Source organism: Dermacentor andersoni, chromosome 10 (genome assembly GCF_023375885.2).
Source record: "Dermacentor andersoni chromosome 10, qqDerAnde1_hic_scaffold, whole genome shotgun sequence".
Classification (NCBI taxonomy): Eukaryota; Metazoa; Arthropoda; class Arachnida; order Ixodida; family Ixodidae; genus Dermacentor; species Dermacentor andersoni.
In genome coordinates this window covers 35934394-35952082 of record NC_092823.1, presented here as the reverse complement: position 1 = coordinate 35952082, position 17689 = coordinate 35934394, and the positions used below count along the sequence as shown (strand labels likewise).

The following is a 17689-nucleotide window of genomic DNA, read 5'->3' as shown; positions in this document are numbered from 1 at the left end:
AGAAGCCGCCGCCTTCTCTCGTCTCGTTACTCTTCTCTCCTCACCACCCATTCTCGCCCACTTCGACCCTGATGCCCCTACAGAATTGCATACAGATGCCAGCGGTCATGGCGTAGGTGCCGTCTTAGCCCAGCGTCAGCGTGGCCAGGATCGCGTAATTGCTTATGCGAGCCGCCTCCTCACACCATCGGAGCGCAACTGTTCCATTACGGAACGAGAATGCCTTGCTGTAGTCTGGGCGGTTGCGAAGTTCCGTCCTTACCTTTACGGTCGCCCTTTTTCCGTAGTAACTGACCATCATGCTCTCTGCTGGCTCTCTTCGCTAAAAGATCCTACAGGTCGGCTTGGTCGCTGGGCTTTGAGGCTACAAGAATTTTCATATTCAGTGGTGTACAAGAGTGGCCGCCTGCACCAAGACGCTGACAGCTTGTCGCGTTACCCTGTTGACGACTCTGACTCCTCTAATATTGCCAGTGCTTCTTGCGTATTCTCTGTATCACAGCTGCTTCATTTCGCCGACGAGCAATGCCGTGACGCCTACATCAGAGCACTCATCGACCGTTTTGAGCACTCTCCGGCCGATGCTACTCTACGCCTCTTCGTCCTCCGCGACGGTACTCTGTACCGTCGTAACCTTCATCCGGACGGCTCTGAGTTCCTACTTGTAATACCTAAACACCTCCGCTCCATCGTTATAGAAGAGCTCCACGACGCACCAAAGGCAGGACATCTCGGCGTATCTCGAACCTATGACCGTGTACGTCGCCGTTTTTTCTGGCCTGGTCTTGCCCGTTCCGTACGACGTTACGTCGCCGCTTGTGAAGTTTGCCAACGACGCAAGAAGCCTTCCCAGCTCCCCGCTGGTTACCTGCAGCCGCTCGACATTCCTGCCGAGCCCTTTCATCGTGTCGGCTTAGACCTTCTCGGCCCATTTCCGGAATCTACATCAGGAAACAACTGGGTTGCAGTCGCGGTGCACTACGCGACCCGCTACGCCGTAACCCGTGCTCTTCCGACCAGTTGCGCAACTGATGTTGCGGACTTCCTCCTACATGATATTATTTTGATGCATGGTGCTCCGCGTCAATTGCTAACAGACCGTAGTCGTACGTTTTTGGCCAAAGTCATCGACGACATCATGCGTGCCTGCTCAATACGTCACAAATTTACCACCTCCTACCATCCCCAAACGAACGGCCTCACTGAGCGCTTGAACCGCACCCTTACGGACATGCTATCCAAATACGTTTCCGACGACCACCGTGACTGGGACCTGGCTCTACCTTACATTACCTTTGCATATAACTCTTCCCGTCTTGAAACTGCTGGCTTTTCCCCGTTTTACCTCTTGTATGGCCGCGAACCAACGCTACCACTGGACACTGTGCTTCCGTCCGCCACAGCTTCAACTAGCGCTTATGCCCGTGATGCAATCGCCCATGGTGACCACGCTCGCCAACTTGCGCGCAGTCGTCTACAAGTGTCTCAATACAAGCAGAAGCAACGCTACGACCTCCGTCACCGTGATGTCCATTTTGTGCCCGGCAGCCTCGTGTTGCTTTGGTCACCTTCGCGTAAAGTTGGCCTATGTGAAAAGCTCCTTTCTCGTTACACAGGCCCATATCGCGTGCTCCGCAAAGTGACCGATGTCACCTATGAAATCGTTTTAGCCACGCCCACTACGTCCTCCGCTGTGACAACCAGGGACATCGTCCACGTCGCCCGACTCAAGCCCTACAACTCTCCACGCGCCTTGGATATTTAAGAGCACCGTGACGGTGCTTTTGCCGCCGGGGGGTAGTATTACGATATGCTCAAGCGATGCTCAAGAAATGAGCCGCCGCGAGAACGACGACGAAGTTGGTCGGTGCGCTTGGCGCGAGCGAGTGTCAGCCTGGCTGCCTGGCTCCAGTGTAAATAGCCTGTAAATAGCCTCTTCTGTCTGTGTCTTTCCACACGCAACAATATTATACTTCCTTATGTCAGCTGTCTTACGCTTGTTGATTAACTTCGAAAGTTCTGCCAGTTCTATTCTAGCTGTAGGGCTAGAGGCTTTCATACATTGGCGTTTCTTGATCAGATCTTTCGTCTCCTGCGATAGCTTACTGGTATCCTGTCTAACGGAGTTACCACCCACTTCTATTGCACACTCCTTAATGATGCTCACAAGATTGTCGTTCATTGCTTCAACACTAAGGTCCTCTTCCTGAGTTAAAGCCGAATACCTGTTCTGTAGCTTGATCTGGAATTCCTCTATTTTCCCTCTTACCGCTAACTCATTGATCGGCTTCTTATGCACCAGTTTCTTCCGTTCCCTCCTCAGGTCTAGGCTAATTCGAGTTCTTACCATCCTATGGTCACTGCAGCGCACCTTGCTGAGCACGTCCACATCTTGTATGATGGCAGGGTTAGCGCAGAGTATGAGGTCTATTTCATTGCTAGTCTCGCCGTTCGGGCTCCTCCACGTCCACTTTCGGCAATCTCGCTTGCGGAAGAAGGTATTCATTATCCGCATATTATTCTGTTCCGCAAACTCTACTAATAACTCTCCCCTGCTATTCCTAGTGCCTATGCCATATTCCCTCACTGCCTTGTATCCAGCCTGCTTCTTGCCTACCTTGGCATTGAAGTCGCCCATCAGTATAGTGTATTTTGTTTTGACTTTACCCATCGCCGATTCCACGTCTTCATAGAAGCTTTCGACTTCCTGGTCATCATGACTAGATGTAGGGGCGTAGACCTGTATAACCTTCATTTTGTACCTCTTATTAAATTTCACAACAAGACCTGCCACCCTCTCGTTAATGCTATAGAATTCCTGTATGTTACCAGCTATGTTCTTATTAATCAGGAATCCGACTCCTAGTTCTCGTCTCTCCGGTAAGCCCCGGTAGCACAGGACGTGCCCGCTTTTTAGCACTGTATATGCTTCTTTTGGCCTCCTAACTTCACTGAGCCCTATTATATCCCATTTACTGCCCTCTAATTCCTCCAATAGCACTGCTAGACTCGCCTCACTAGATAACGTTCTAGCGTTAAACGTTGCCAGGTTCATATTCCAATGGCGGCCTGTCCGGAGCCAGGGATTCTTAGCACCCTCTGCAGCTAAGAATCCCTGGCTCCGGACAGGCCGCCATTGGAATATGAACCTGGCAAAGTTGGCGTCAAAGACGCTTACAAAAGAGCCGCACACAACTACCCAGTGAATGAAGTTGACATAAAAGAAGTTCGCTGAAGAGCAGCACAGATCGAGTTGCACATACCCGTACTCCAAGTCGGCGTAAAGGAGTTTCTTCGAACAGCGGTACCTACCCAGTCCCGAACCTACAGAAACCTATGAGGGCGAGAGAGATTTTCGTAGAAGAGCGACACGTATGTACACATTTCCACATACTCAGTGACCCATGTTAGGCAGATTGCTTGTATGGATCTCTGTTACCTCAGCAAAGCACGCCGATGCGCTGCCCATTCGCCCACTGACTACCCAGTGACCCAGCAAGGCGGGAAAACGGTTAAACGTACACGTACATAGATGCATTGATAGCCCTGGTAAAGTGCCTGAAGTGCCCTAAGAGTACCTACCCACTACAGAGCTTCGCTCTAAGAGTACAAGAGCGTTTCTGGTGGCCAATAATATGTAAGATAGTTCGCTCTTACATCGCAAGCTGCGAAATTGTACCAGCGATAAAAGCGCTGTACGGGATGCCAACCTGGGCAACTAACACCTATTCCAGCTCCTGGTACTTATCTTTGCCCCATGCTAGTGACAGCGGCTCCTAATCAGTACATCTCGATTGCTGCTGACCACCTATTCAAATTTGTGTAGGTAGACGTCGTGCCTTCCCTGGCATGCCGCCCCGTTGCGCGAAACATAGCATGCCGCAATATTAGAGAAGAGTCTCGAGAGAGGGCAACGGAAGCAAAAACAGTTCAAAACCGTAATTACAGACGCCGGCACTGTCCCGTGTCACAGTACCAAGCTGGATATTGTGTGTGCTTCCAGTGACGTAGTAGCTCACCGAGCAAAAAACTATGCGCCAAATTTGACATCCCTTTGTGATCACAGAAAACCTGGGCTAGGAAAATTGGCGTGTTCGTACTGTGGACGAAAAGTATGCTTGGATGATATGAGAAAGCCGTCCACGTGTCTGTTCTGAAGGTCAGCGTCCACTGACAAATCTGATGTTGTGACCCAAGCGTAATATATATATATATATATATATATATATATATATATATATATATATATATATATATATAAGTGTGTGTGTGTGTGTGTGTGTGTGTGTGTGTGTGTGTGTGTGTGTGTGTGTGTGTGCATTGCAAGTGTCTCACGGCGGTGGCCGTGGAGGGCCTCGCTGCAGCACGACCGTGTTCGCGTAATACACGCGACGCTGTCCGCAACCGCTCGCTGCTTCCACGCCGATGCTAAGTTCCCTAAACACTTGCTTTCGACGGCAACTCGATATCGCTCGGGGCAATGGCGTTTTTTACACATCGGCTCGACTGGCTCTCCGCCGGTTACGGTCCCCCGCCGGCCGCGCTCATGCAGAAGCAAACATTGCGCTGAAACAATTATACCACACGAGTAAGTTACCGTAACTAGTTCCAGTGCAGGAGCCTGCCGAAAGCAACTAGGGCAGTGTGCCACTCCGTTTTGAAATGTGTTCCAGGGTCAGATAAATTGCTGCCGCACAAGCATCGCGGCCCTGCGATAGAACACCGCGCATACATTCAAACTTTGAGCGTATCTTAACGAAGGGTTACACTGTCGATACACTTGGCATAATAAATGATTAAGTTTTCGTTTACGAAAACCTAAACCCGAGCCGTAAGCCAAGCAGCGTGCTTATGTGATATTTTGTCGCATTGTGACCTTCTGAGCCTCTGTCTAGGCCTAGCCTCGTTTTGCGATGGTAGGCGCCGGAGAACACGTGTGCATCAATATTTGTTTTCTTTTAGAAACTACTTTTGGAAAATTTGGTTTGTTAAATTTCACTTCCTATCTCAAGGTCGCTAGTGAATCATAATTTTTCTGTTGCAATGGCCAAGTGGTTGCGTGATAAAGTTCGAAGAAACGCCACGATTTGTTGAACTCTAGCCAGTGCTATGGCCTGGTGCTCAAGCCACTGACAATGCAGCACTTCCGGATAACATTGCGGTGCCAACGCGACGTCACTTCACCTTGTCCACGCCCCGTATCTTGTCTCTCTCAATTTCTTATCTCAGAAATTTACACCGCAACTCAATAAAGAGAGCGTTTTCACAATGTGGATGCGATGCAGAAAAGAAAACGATACGCTGAGGGTGAACAGTTTAGCAGGGCTGCAGAACGGTGTTGAAGAATGCAGAAGAAGCGGTGAGGCATACCGATTTTGTTCATGACAAATTACTTCGAATACGGGAGGCTGTCCGTTTTATGAGAACGTAGACACCTCATAAATGGTCGGTGTTCTGCGGCGATGCCAAATCAGCACTAGAGGCGCTAAAACGCTTTTTTAAAAGAAAAGACCGTATTACTTGCTCGTGCTGCAAATCGCCGAACTTCATCACAGTGCCGAGTTAGGTGGCCACGTGATCAGTTTTCAATGGGTGTCTAGTCATTGTGGTGTGATCGGCAATGAACTCGCTGACAGTGGGGAAAGATCGGCCTTCTCTTCCTCTGATGAAGTACGGATTGCCTACTCGCGACCTGACACCAACTCTATGATCAAGGCACTCTGCAGGACCTTACAAAGGCATACAGAGACAACATGACAACATCCACAGACGCCTATACATGATCGACCCAGACGGCTCTTTGCTCCCGAAGATTACACGGAGCAAAACGTCATTGCTACACAGGATTCGGCTGGGCGTTGCTTTCACCCTTACCTATGCGTACCTCATCGGCCGGTCAAACAGGCCTGACTGTGAACACTGCCAGATGCCTGAAACGCTTGAACACATACTGTGCGATTACCCAGCATATATGCTGGAGCGCAGGACGTTGGAAAGTTTCCTAGCCAGCGTTGGCAGGCAACAGCCACTCTCGGAGGACGCTATCCTCGGCCCATGGCCTGACACTGCAACTTCAACGCGAGCAACCAAAGCGCTGTTGAAGTTCCTGCAGGACACCAAGCTAGACGAGCGGCTCTGGCAGGGCCAATGTCTAGTATACATAAGCACTCACCACTTCTCTAATCATAATAACCCATCCCAGTACTTTCACTCCCCTTCCCTCCTCCCCATTGCAAAGTAGCAGACTAGAACGCACTAGCTCAGGTCGACCTCTGTGTCTTTCCTAGCAATAAATTTCATCTTCTTACTTTGATGGTGATAGAAGTTAGGGAATGTTCGTATAAGTAGGCCAATTAATAAAGGCATATATCTCTGACTGTGGGTTTCATACATATTCGTTGGGCAGTCTCTCAACGGCTAATAGCAGAACGCATTCTCTGTGGCTTTATAAACGTTAGGTGTTACCTAAAAATGTCGGCTAATTGAATGGTGCGTAGTCGAAAGAAAAAGACTTAACACAGGACTTTGACGACCAACAAAACCAGCACTCGAGCTCATGTACGTAAAGCAACATGCACGTGAGAGCATGTTGCCGACATTACCGCTTTCGCGCAACCCTCGTTCTTGCCATTTTATGCAAGATGTCGCGCTTTGCTAACATCATTTCACACTCCACCCATATCAACTTCTCCAAATGTTCACATTGCTGTGGCACTCCAATCTTCAACTAACTATCATTGAGAAATGCTTATTGAATCTCAAGTTCATTGACATATCTTCCCATTCATGTCATTCTTATATCTATCTCCCAATTGTATAATGCAATGTGAGAAAAAAAAAAAGCTGCCACTTCGAACAATATTCCTGGAAAGGCTAGCAAATTTGCATTGGGATAGGTGGCAGAACTTTATTTCGCGAAGTGAATTTTTTTCAATCCGTTCTTAAAACATGACGTAACCAATTCGAATATTACGCAATGTGATATTCCCCAATATGCTGCGCGCTTGAAGATAATGTAGTGGTGCCGCAAAGTTTTGCCTCGAGACGATGGAATTTCTTTCGTACTCGACCACCTTACTTTAACTTAAGAAAGAAGAAAGCGAAAGAGTGCAACAAGATGTGCGTCTGTAAAACAACTGAACTGAATAATTTTCACGTGAGTGTGAGATATTGTCTTAGAGCGACCAAATAGGAAGAAGAAAATAGTCTTTATTAACAAGTATGGTCCGGCAGTTTTGGTTGTGGTGGCCTCTGGTGGCGGCTCGAAGTCCCTGGACTAGGGCGGCGTCCTCGGCTTACCGGACGGCCCAGAGGTGGTCTTCGAACTCCGAACTATTGAAAGCCGCCTCCCGGCGGCGTCCCCCGCAGCCGGGGCGGCGTCAGGAAGAAGCGAGCTCGAGGCTTTCTGCACGCTGGCAACGGCCGCGGTTACGGACGCGTCGCTAATGGCGGCGGCTTCAGTACCGTTAAAAAAGATTATCGTTGTAACATAGTAAAGTTAACTGATTTGACGCAATGCAACAAACTTCCCTAGAGTGGCCAAGGTTATTTCGAGCAATAGATCAGTTTTACCGGCCCAAATTGCACCGATATTTATTACCAGTTTGATTGCGTTATGTGGAACACCTAAAATAAGCTTCTCTGAGCAATAAAGAAAGTCGCAGTTTCGCCCGAAAGGTGAAGCACCGATTGAAAAAGCAAATGAGTAAATGTCTATAAGAAGTAAGGATAGTAGCTTTGTGGGCCGTATAAAGTTGTAACGATTCGCTTACTAAGTAAATTAGCAATGATATAATTTGTAAGCGCGACCGAACGACGACGTAGAAAGAAACAGACATACAGAGACAACGCTGTCTGTGTGTCTGTTTCCACGTCCTCGTTCAGTCGCGCTTACACATTCTGTCATACATTCAGACTTGCCCGCCAATGTGTTTTAACTAAATTAAGAAGCACGCTGTCACACGCGCGCAGGTAAACACGAACACAGCTAGCTGGGTGAGTGTGGAAACGCGCTGACGGAATGCTGGAGTCAGAAATCGCTGCAGCAGCAACGATCGAATTGACCTTCGTGCATCTATCGCTTCAACGTGAAGGAAACGTCGGAAGCACAGCGCATACAAATCTATACAGGCACTACGCGCACTCTGCGTACATCCCAGATCGCTTTGAAGGTGAAGCCAGTGTTGCCAGGTTGGACAAGGCGGCGTAGCCCAAAGCCAGAGATATTATAGCTCAAATGTAGCCAAATACAAAAAAGTGCAAAACAGATTTATAGCCAATATAACCATTTTTATTTGTATATACATATTCACATTCGACTACTGTAATCCTTTTTTGCACAACCCGTCGTAACGAAAAGTTCGTGACGCTGTGAAGGTCGATCTTTCACATGCATGACAGCGATATCATGCTTGCACACAGAACACTTCGTTGGTTGGCACCGGAAACTCAAGTTCCAGCGAATCACTGCAGAAGGCGAAGCTATCAAAATGAATCTCTAATGTAAGCACGAACAAAAACCTTGGAGGAAGATTAAGGGGAACAACTGGCCAGAAAGTGTTGTGATAAGTTGATAGAAATGAAATGACCATGATTTATAGAGGTAGATTTGAGCACGCTGTTCGCGATTAAAGTAGGTATTATAATTTTAAATGGGCAGGGAAGTCTGAAAAACCAATAAGTGGCGACGCTTGGCAGTGAAATCATGGCACTTTGTATGTAGTCTATGAGATTACTGTACGTAAGTTGGCTGGTATTAAGTACAACATAATTATTGCTTAGATTGCATTTGCTATATACTAATATAGACACTTGCGCTTTATTCTACACTTCGGAAATCAAAAGCGCGCGCACGGTTACGGCAACACGCTGAACGGCGTATCACGTCTAAAAGCGTCGTTTCGTTTTCAATGCAATTGGTTTCGTTTTGACTCGTAAAATACCAACGCAGTTGGACAGGAAACAACGAAAAGGCGTAGCTATTATCGCAGACACACTTTAACACTTCGAAAAACATGAATTGGTGAAACGTCGACTTGATACACAAAATAATACTTTTTTACAGTTAAGGCCACACTTGTCGTCTGCCTCTAATGCCGGCATTTAATCGCTATCGCGCTGACTTATGACCGCTTTCAGCATGCTCCCAGTGAATGACTACATCCTGAATGCAGATCGAAAAATTCTGGCAAAAATGTTCCACGCCGTTTTCGGCGTTACCAGTTCATGATTAGACACTGTGACAGTTAACCTTTTCATTGCATAAAAAAATACGTACGTGAAAATTGGTTCTCAACGCCTTTAAGCTTCTTCATAAAGAGTAGAACGCGATAGCCTTCGAAGATCTGCGACTGCTTCTCACGCTTCCCGGCGAATGCAGCTTATGTAACCATAATGTCTACCTCCCAACGCTGGCGTCGAACGCTATGCGCAAAGACGAGCTTTCTGGTTCTTCTTTTTCATTCCCCCCGCACGGCTGGTGCCGCCACTTCCGCGAGTGCCATCTGGATGGTGTTGCAAGGAACCGAGCGGGGTGCGCCGCTCCCACTAAGACAGACCTCGAACGGCAGCTGCGAAAGGGGTTTGAGTTGCCGCGTAACAGAATTATGTTTTCTCGTTAATTGAAATTACAATCCGACGGTATCATGTCTAGGTTGTGTTTAAGTCGTACTTTAAGAATTTTCTGAAGCATTCTGTTTTCTTGAAACTCAATTAGTTCAGTAACGCTTATGCGCCAGCCAAAGAACCTACGTGGTTCGGGTCCATTTTTCTCATGCGGACAACGGCGCCGACACCGGATTTTCTCCAACGCGGGACCCTTAACGCTATGCGTTAATATTCATGTCACACGCAACGGAAAATGGCAGTAAAGCTTACCGTGAGAAAACCCGCCGTCGTTGCTCAGTGGCTATGGTGTTAGGCTGCTGAGCACGAGGTCGTGGGATCGAATCCCGGCCATGGCGGCCGCATTTCAATGGAGCGAAATGCGAAAAACACCCGTGTTCTTAGATTTAGGTGCACGTTAAAGAACCACAGGTGGTCGAAATTTCCGGAGTCCTCCACTACGGCGTGCCTCATAGTCAGAAAGTGGTTTTGGCGCGTAAAACCCCATAATTTTTTTACCGTGAGAAACGTGGAGTAGGTCGAAAGCTGTGCACGGCGCCATATTTCAACCAGAAGCCTTCGCCATGAACATATTGCACCGTGCCATCTACCCGTGCTTCCCTCCTATCATGCCGGCGCCACCATCGCCCAGCCCTGTTTTATTGCTCTCTGTTTCTGAGCATAGCCATGTTAGTACAGTGTGCTATGAAATACCGTCTAGTCCCAGGCTGAACCCGATGCCCGGTGATCGGGATAAGATGAGACGATGTTGCTTTCGCAAATGTTAGCACGGTGGAAGCGCGGGGTACATTTTAGGTTCATCAAAGATTAAAGCCATCGGCTCAGAGAACGGCGCACTCAACGGAGGGGAGAACCATTTCGGGCACGTACACGTGCGCAGACGCACTGGCGATTTAACCAGCGAAAACGTAGCCTTCGAGAATTGTTTCTACTCGAGGAAAGCCGCCTCTGGATCGTGGATTAGGGCGCCCCTTATAGCCCAAACATAGCCAAGTCGCACGTTTTCAGTAGCCCAACTATAGCCACATAGCCAACTCGCCCAACTCCATTAATGTTTTATTTTCTGTAGCCTAATTTGGCTATAGCGAAACCTGGCAACACCTGATGAGGCCCGCGCGGAAGCGCACAGGAGAGGGCGCGCTTCCGGCCCGCCTTAATTGCTCGCTCGCTCCCGGTTGAGCCGCGTGAACCGGCTCACCCTCGCAGGCTTTCCTTCGCGCAAACAGCATACGACGCAGCGACAATTTTATCGCCCTTGGACTTTATACGGAACCCCATGGTGACCGCAGAAATGCGCCTGGAGTGTCCATATAATTGCTGTCGCAATAAAACACAACATACAGATAATTGTCGTAGCTTTAGCAATGCGCCATACCCATGTAAAAACATTTAACATTAAAAATGAAATTATGCGTTTTACGCGCCACCGCCACGGTCTGATTATTAGGCACGCCGTAATGGGGGACTCCTGAAATTTGGACCACCTGGAGTTCCTTAACGTGCACCTAAATCAAGGTACACGGGTGCTTTCGCATTTCCTCCCCATCGAAAGGCGGCCGCCGTGGCCGGGATTCGATCTCGCCACCTCGTGCTTAGCAGCCCAGCACCATAGCCACTAAGCAACCACGGCGAGTGACATTTAACATTATTTTTTATATTCAACTTTTGTTGAAGTATAATTTATATGGCCTAGAAGAGGAGGGTGACTGCACGGCTCACGAATATATAATTCGTAGATAAGTAACGTGTAAATTCTTGAGAATTATCATTTCAGATCCAATTCCTTGTCAACACAGCTTAGTGCTAAATGAAGCAAAACTATTTTTCGCCTTAAGAAAGCATTTTTCGCTTCTGTCGCTTTATGTTCACTACGGTAACTTAAGCCACAAAATTAGTTTGTAGTTATAGGCTTTTTTCTCTGCTGGTCAACAGTATGTGAACACTTTTAAAGAAATCAATCTTCACCTTTCGTTTTTACATATTCTTTTGCAGGCGCATGTCTCACATCATCAAGGAAGCAGCGGAAGCTACCAAATCAAGGGGCAACAGTAATGAGAACTGCACCATCCTTCAGCACCTGTACAACCAGCAGAAAACAGAATTCAAGGAAATCTTTACTTTCCTGCATGACTTTGTTATTGGAGGAACTGATACGGTAGAGTATTTATTTCTTTATAGTTCGTTGAGTTCTTCCCTTCATATCCAAATAATAAACTAGGTAAACGACTGTTCTGTAGGTCATGCATTAATTCGCGGTCGCATCGTAAGTCATTTATTATGTATGTCATCATCCCACTTAAAGGTTTGTTCTAGTGAGTATTGCGGATCAGTTCTGCAAAATTCCAATATATGCACTGTAATATAAAGCTATTCCATAAAGTTTCTATTAAAGATTCTGCAATCCGCCCTCCACGATTGGTCAAGAAATGTTCTGGCTGTCCCCACTTCGCCTGTTCGTTACGCAACGTCCCCATTTGATGTGACGTGTAGATACCGATTCTGAATGAGCAGAGGAAACAAAATAAACGCAATTAGTTCTGATTCGACACCTTTTTTTGCCATTAGTCTTCTGCTCTAACTGGTCGGTCAGTGCTTACTTCGTCCGTCTGTCACGTGACAACACAAAACCGCAAAAATTCGCCATATAGAAGTCAAGCGCACGCGCTAAAGATGCCTTAGTATTGCAAGAATTTTTTTAATAGCCGGAGACTACCCCGTTTCGAAAGAAATAGGAGAGCGCTGGCCACCGATCGCTGTGACACTGGTATTCAGTGCTGCCGGGAAGCAAGCATTTATGTACGCATAATGATTTTTTGTGATTGGCAGTATAACGTTATCGAGCCCTTTTGGCACGTATACGACGACGCTCTGCGAACTCTTCGCGGAGGATCCATTTTAGCGACATTTCTAAGTTTCCTTTGAGCGCCGCCGCGATTTTTTTACTCGTAACCCCAAGCTAAGTAAGGGGAAGTGGACCAATCGCAGACGCCCGTACCACCTTCCTCATTTCGTTATCTATATTCACTGCTTTGGCTGGGCCCCACCAAAATCATTTCCACCTCAGCGTGCTGGTCGCCTCTTCTCAGGCAATAAGAAATCCGCTCAACGTAGGCACTGCTATTCGCTTTGAAAGCAAACTGACCCTGTAAAGGAGGATAGCCTTTGACTGCGCTCTTTAAACAATTCTGCGGGTTGACGCCCGATGCTTGCGTGGGTAGTTAGGCAAATCTGACGTCAGGAGACAGGAAGAAAACAGACGGGACCACGTTTATCTTATGAGCGCATGCACGCACTTGTGTGCAGCGGGTGCTTTTACGCTGAGGTATGTTGAAACGCCATATGTAAACGTGGTACCTGCGTCTGAATTTTGATAATATGCAAGTGTTCCGCTTTACAACGTATATTTTTCCGCATTCATAAGGTCATAGGGCTATTTTGGTTTTGATATTGCACAAATGATGCAGTTGTCAATGACATGCATAACTCGGTTATGTACTTCATGCACTGGCAGCGTTAAGGGCGCCATACGTACACCGTGTGGACATTTAATGCGAATGCAATATATGCCCCATTACGCTCAAATTCGCACGTTGCACGGCTTAAGGCCAGAATACATGGAGCGAATATGCGACGAATAGTCGGCGTTCGACGCCCGGCGGCGTACGCGCGACGCGGGGCGGCGGCGAAAACGTCGTTCGCCGCCGATCCAGCTGGCGCAAAAAAGTTCGTCGGGCGGCGACGATACCGGAAGCGGCAAACGAGCGGCGCCCCAAAGCGAGCCAATCAGGTCTCACTATCTGCCCAGACTTCCGGCTAGGCTTCCCCGCTTGTCCGTGTATCCCGATCCCGCTCTATCGTTCACGCCGGTCTCCCGCTTTTCGTATTCATGGTATCCAAAGAGGCGCGGCTGGAATTTAACGAGTTAATAACAGCCATGGTTAGACAAGCTCACGTGCGCTACTTTCGGGTCTGCTTGCTTCGGCCGCGCGCGCGTTGAGCCACAGAACAGAGCCGCGGAGTCGGAGGAGCCGAAAGTTGTTTACCCGCCCAGTGTTGCCACAACGCATAGCATCGCCGCTTTCTTTAAACTACATCGGCACATTAATGTCTCAAACACATAAAAAGACTAGAAATCATTTCTAAACAAAATTTTACGCGTTTTTAGAGTGTTCCGTAATTCAAAAGCGATAATAATTGTCGTTAAAGTTTTTTTTTTGTCATGTGTTTCACGACAGCGCATTTGCCTCGTCTAGCCACACTGATAACAACGCAGCGACTCGCCGGCGGCGGCCGGCCTGTCTTCGCTCCATGTAGCGCAGCCCGACGAACTTACGGCGTCGCGCCGCGGCAGATTTTCTGCCGCCCGAACTTCGTCGTGAAAGTTCGCTCCATGTATTCTGGCCTGCGCCCTTTTTCGCTGTTCTCGTTAACTGCGAAGCATTATCTCTCAGCAAACGGTATGTGTTTCTTTTGTAGCTTCGTGCTGCTGTCATTCCAGCGTGCTGAAATAACAAACAAACCATCTGCTCTCTTAAAAGTACTAGTCCTACATTTTCAACTGCGTGGTGCACTTACGTATCTCACTCAGAAAAGAGGTGCAGCAAGGAACAGCGCTTTTCGAAACCCCACATGCTCTCGCGGAGACGAGGAACTATGAATGAAAAAACATATTCACCTAAATTAAAGGATTTGAGTGCTCTTTTATATACATATTGGACTATTAAAGAAAACTTCCCTCGTTCGCTGATTACCTCTGACCCTCGGGGCATTCACCTTGTTATGTTTATTTATTTTATGGGTGTGAAAAGCTGCACCGAAAAGGCGGCATTAGTGTAGGGGGTAGTACGGATATTACGCTATACAAAAATTAGACATTTCCAAACTAAATTCTCAAAATACAAGCTCTTCCGCTAACAGTAGTGCTCCTGCGATGTATGTATCCTATGCGTCTTTCTGTTTAAACACACACACGCACACGCAGAACCTGTCGTGGTTGCTCAGTGGGTATGGTGTTGGGCTGCTGAGCACGAGGTCGCAGGATGGAATGCCGGCCACGGCGGCCGCATTTCGATGGGGGCGGAATGCGAAATCGCCCGTGTACTTATATTTAGGTGCACGTTAAAGAACCGCAGGTGGTCGAAATTTCCGGAGTCCTCCACTACGGCGTGCCTCATAATCAGAAAGTGGTTTTGGCACGTCAAACCACAGAATTTTTTAACACACACACACACACACACACACACACACACACACACACACACACACACACACACACACACACACACACACACACACACACACACACACACACACACACACACACACACACACACACATATATATATATATATGAAGCCAACAAACAGTGACTAGGTAAACATACGAAATCGCTTATTTATTTGGAATATAAGTATGATACATAGACGAAAATGAAAGCGGAGGCAAAAACTGGCCGCAAGTGCGATACCAGCGCCTGTGTTCGCATTATCGCATTATGTGCGTAATTAAAAAGTCAATAAACAAGACCGGACACTCCCATAGAGCCCAACGGCCGACCTGACGGTATTCGCACCAAGCTGCCGGCACCAAACTTCCGCATTCGGTTTTGGGCGCGCGCATTGTGAACGCTAGCTGGCACGCGTTAAGCCTAGACCACACGTACGCTCGCGTCCGCGCGCCTAGCGCCTGCCGCGCCTCGCGAGTAATGGTGGTTTGCATCCACAAAGACGCGCGACAGCGCGCGCTCACTCACAGACGCCTCGGCAGGCGGCGCTTCGTACTTTCTTACTGACAGCGTTTCAAGATGCTTCGATATTTATAACCGTAATTGTTATATTTTTATAGCTGTTAGATCAGTGCAAAAAGGAAGGAAGAACCACATTCTTGCACGATATAAATCTGCTTCACTGAGAGTTGAACGCTCCGCGCCGTAGCTGCGTAGCCAGGCGCGCCGACGCGAGGCAACCCAAGCGCGCCATGAGCGCGCGATAACAGAGAGGAGCTGTTCCCCAAGATCACGCCGCGTTTGGACGCGTACGAGCCATGCCGCACCGTGTGCGCATGCGTGGGCGCGTGAACGCGAGCTTGCGCGCGTCCGCAAGCGTACGTGTGGTCTGCGCTTTACGCGGACTGCGCTGATATGCGCGCCATGTGTTTGAAGCGTGAAATGCTTTGAGGTGCCGTTGTCGGCGACCTTCAAGTGACATTGAACCAGAAACCATAGCCCTTATCCGGGCATGTTGCGAGAACAAAACAAAATCAGCCGGGCAACCAGTCAAAACTAAAAAAAAAAGTGAGGCCTCTGGCCTCTAAAAGTTTGTGCAAGACCGCATTACAAACGCTAGTTAGTGCCTAAGCAAGTTAGAAAAAATATTGCTTCCGAGTTTTTCCTAACATTTGTTCACAATATAACTCAAGCTGTAACTTCTAGTAGGCAGAAGTTTTATTTGTCATTACCAATAGCGAACTTTCAAGAGGCAGGCACAGGGCACCATACACTTGATTGTCATCTTTTGGCGCTGACACACGGTTGCATGTGCTCTGGCATACGCCAGTAATCCCGGTGTTCCGCGCCGTGGGTATTGTGTGGCATCGAGAAATGGTGCCGCGATGCGGGCACCACTCCTTCGGGCGATTTTCTTCTAGCTGGGCAGTGCACTCGCTCCCTGGCGCATTTCGCTGCCTATTGTGCTGCCTTCATCCGGTTTTCTTCTTCAAACTGGGCAGCGTCCATATGGAGCAGGGCGCAGTATGGCGGGGTGCGGTGCCATGTTGTGGGGTGTGCCGTTGCGAACATGAACTAGAGCCACTTTGAGCTTGTAGATAGTATCATCTCCAAAGAATCTGCTTTGTCGGTTGCCATTTTATGCTTACATCTACTCTCCATTACGAGAGAGCCAGCAATCTTTTCCTGTCTCCGGTTCGCCGAGTGTTACCTTTTGTTGAATTTCTTTATGTTACGCGTGCGATGCTCTTACCTGTGGAGGTAGCGCGGCGCTCTCTTCCCTTACACTTTCCTGGGTATATGTGTATGTGTAATGCCTTAATCACAGGGTATGTTAGCCAGTGCCACCGCTCACAGGCTTGGCGGGGGATGTAGAAAACCCTCACTGTGGCAAGGCGTCACGTGGTGCGTGGACTAAGGAGAAGACAACTGAAGCTGAAGGCATCAAAGCAGCCGCAGACGAGGCCCTCACAATTTAATGAACGAGAAGGAAGGAAACCGCGGAGCGCGGTTCTCTACAACGCTTTTGTTTTTGTCCTTTCAGACATCTGGTGCTGCCACCTTCACATTATATCGGTTAGCAGAGAACCCAGCAGCCCAAGAGAAAGCACGACAGGAAGTACTCGCTGCAACAAAGAAATCTGCTGGGACATTGTCCGCAGACAGTCATCAGCACTTAGGCTACGTCAAAGCCTGCATAAAAGAGGCACTTCGGTAGGTGTTTTGTTCAATACCCGCCACGCTTGCTTAGCGGCAGCAGTGTGGCGCTGCTAAGCACACGGTCGCAAGATAAACTCTCGACCGCGGCGGGCGCATTTCGATGGGGGAGCAATGCAAAAAAGATCGGGTCCCGCGCATCAGGGAATGTTAAAGATACCCAGGGGATCAAACCTAGTCGTTAGTCCCCAACGTTGAAGTGCCTAAAAATCAAGTCCTGTTTTTTTGGCTCGTAAAACCACAGAATTCAATTAAATTTTGTTCAATACATATTCATGTGCGGGACAGGGTGCACGTGTCCATATTTTATACCGAAATTATCAGTGTTGCCCCCTACACCTAATTAAACAAGAATGCGGTCGAAATATTGTTATCTAATTTGTACCTAGAATGGCTAAATATCAGAACTGACATATCGGGATCAACACTGCGTCTATGTCAAAGGCGAGCCCACCGATCGACAGCTGCTGCTGATGGTGCAGCTGCTTTTATTTAGCAAACTGTTTTACCAGCAGACATCGTCTGCGAAGTTCCTCCATGACCACTCCCCACCGTAAGCGCTGACAGAATACTTATTTGGCCAAGACGAGTCTGGTTCAATGTGCACGGCGCAGCAAGACAGCT

At 48.2% G+C, this 17689-nt stretch overlaps 1 protein-coding gene across 1 annotated transcript in view; it reads left to right on the top strand.

The window, feature by feature from the left end:
• The window catches only part of LOC126519115 (probable cytochrome P450 12a4, mitochondrial), a 97964-nt gene that overhangs the window by 45491 nt on the left and 34784 nt on the right, over nt 1-17689 (top strand). Inside the window, exons 3-4 of the mRNA XM_055065080.2 lie at nt 11617-11779; nt 16893-17062. Coding sequence (XP_054921055.2) covers nt 11617-11779; nt 16893-17062 — 333 coding nt within the window. The remainder of the gene's footprint in view (nt 1-11616; nt 11780-16892; nt 17063-17689) is intronic.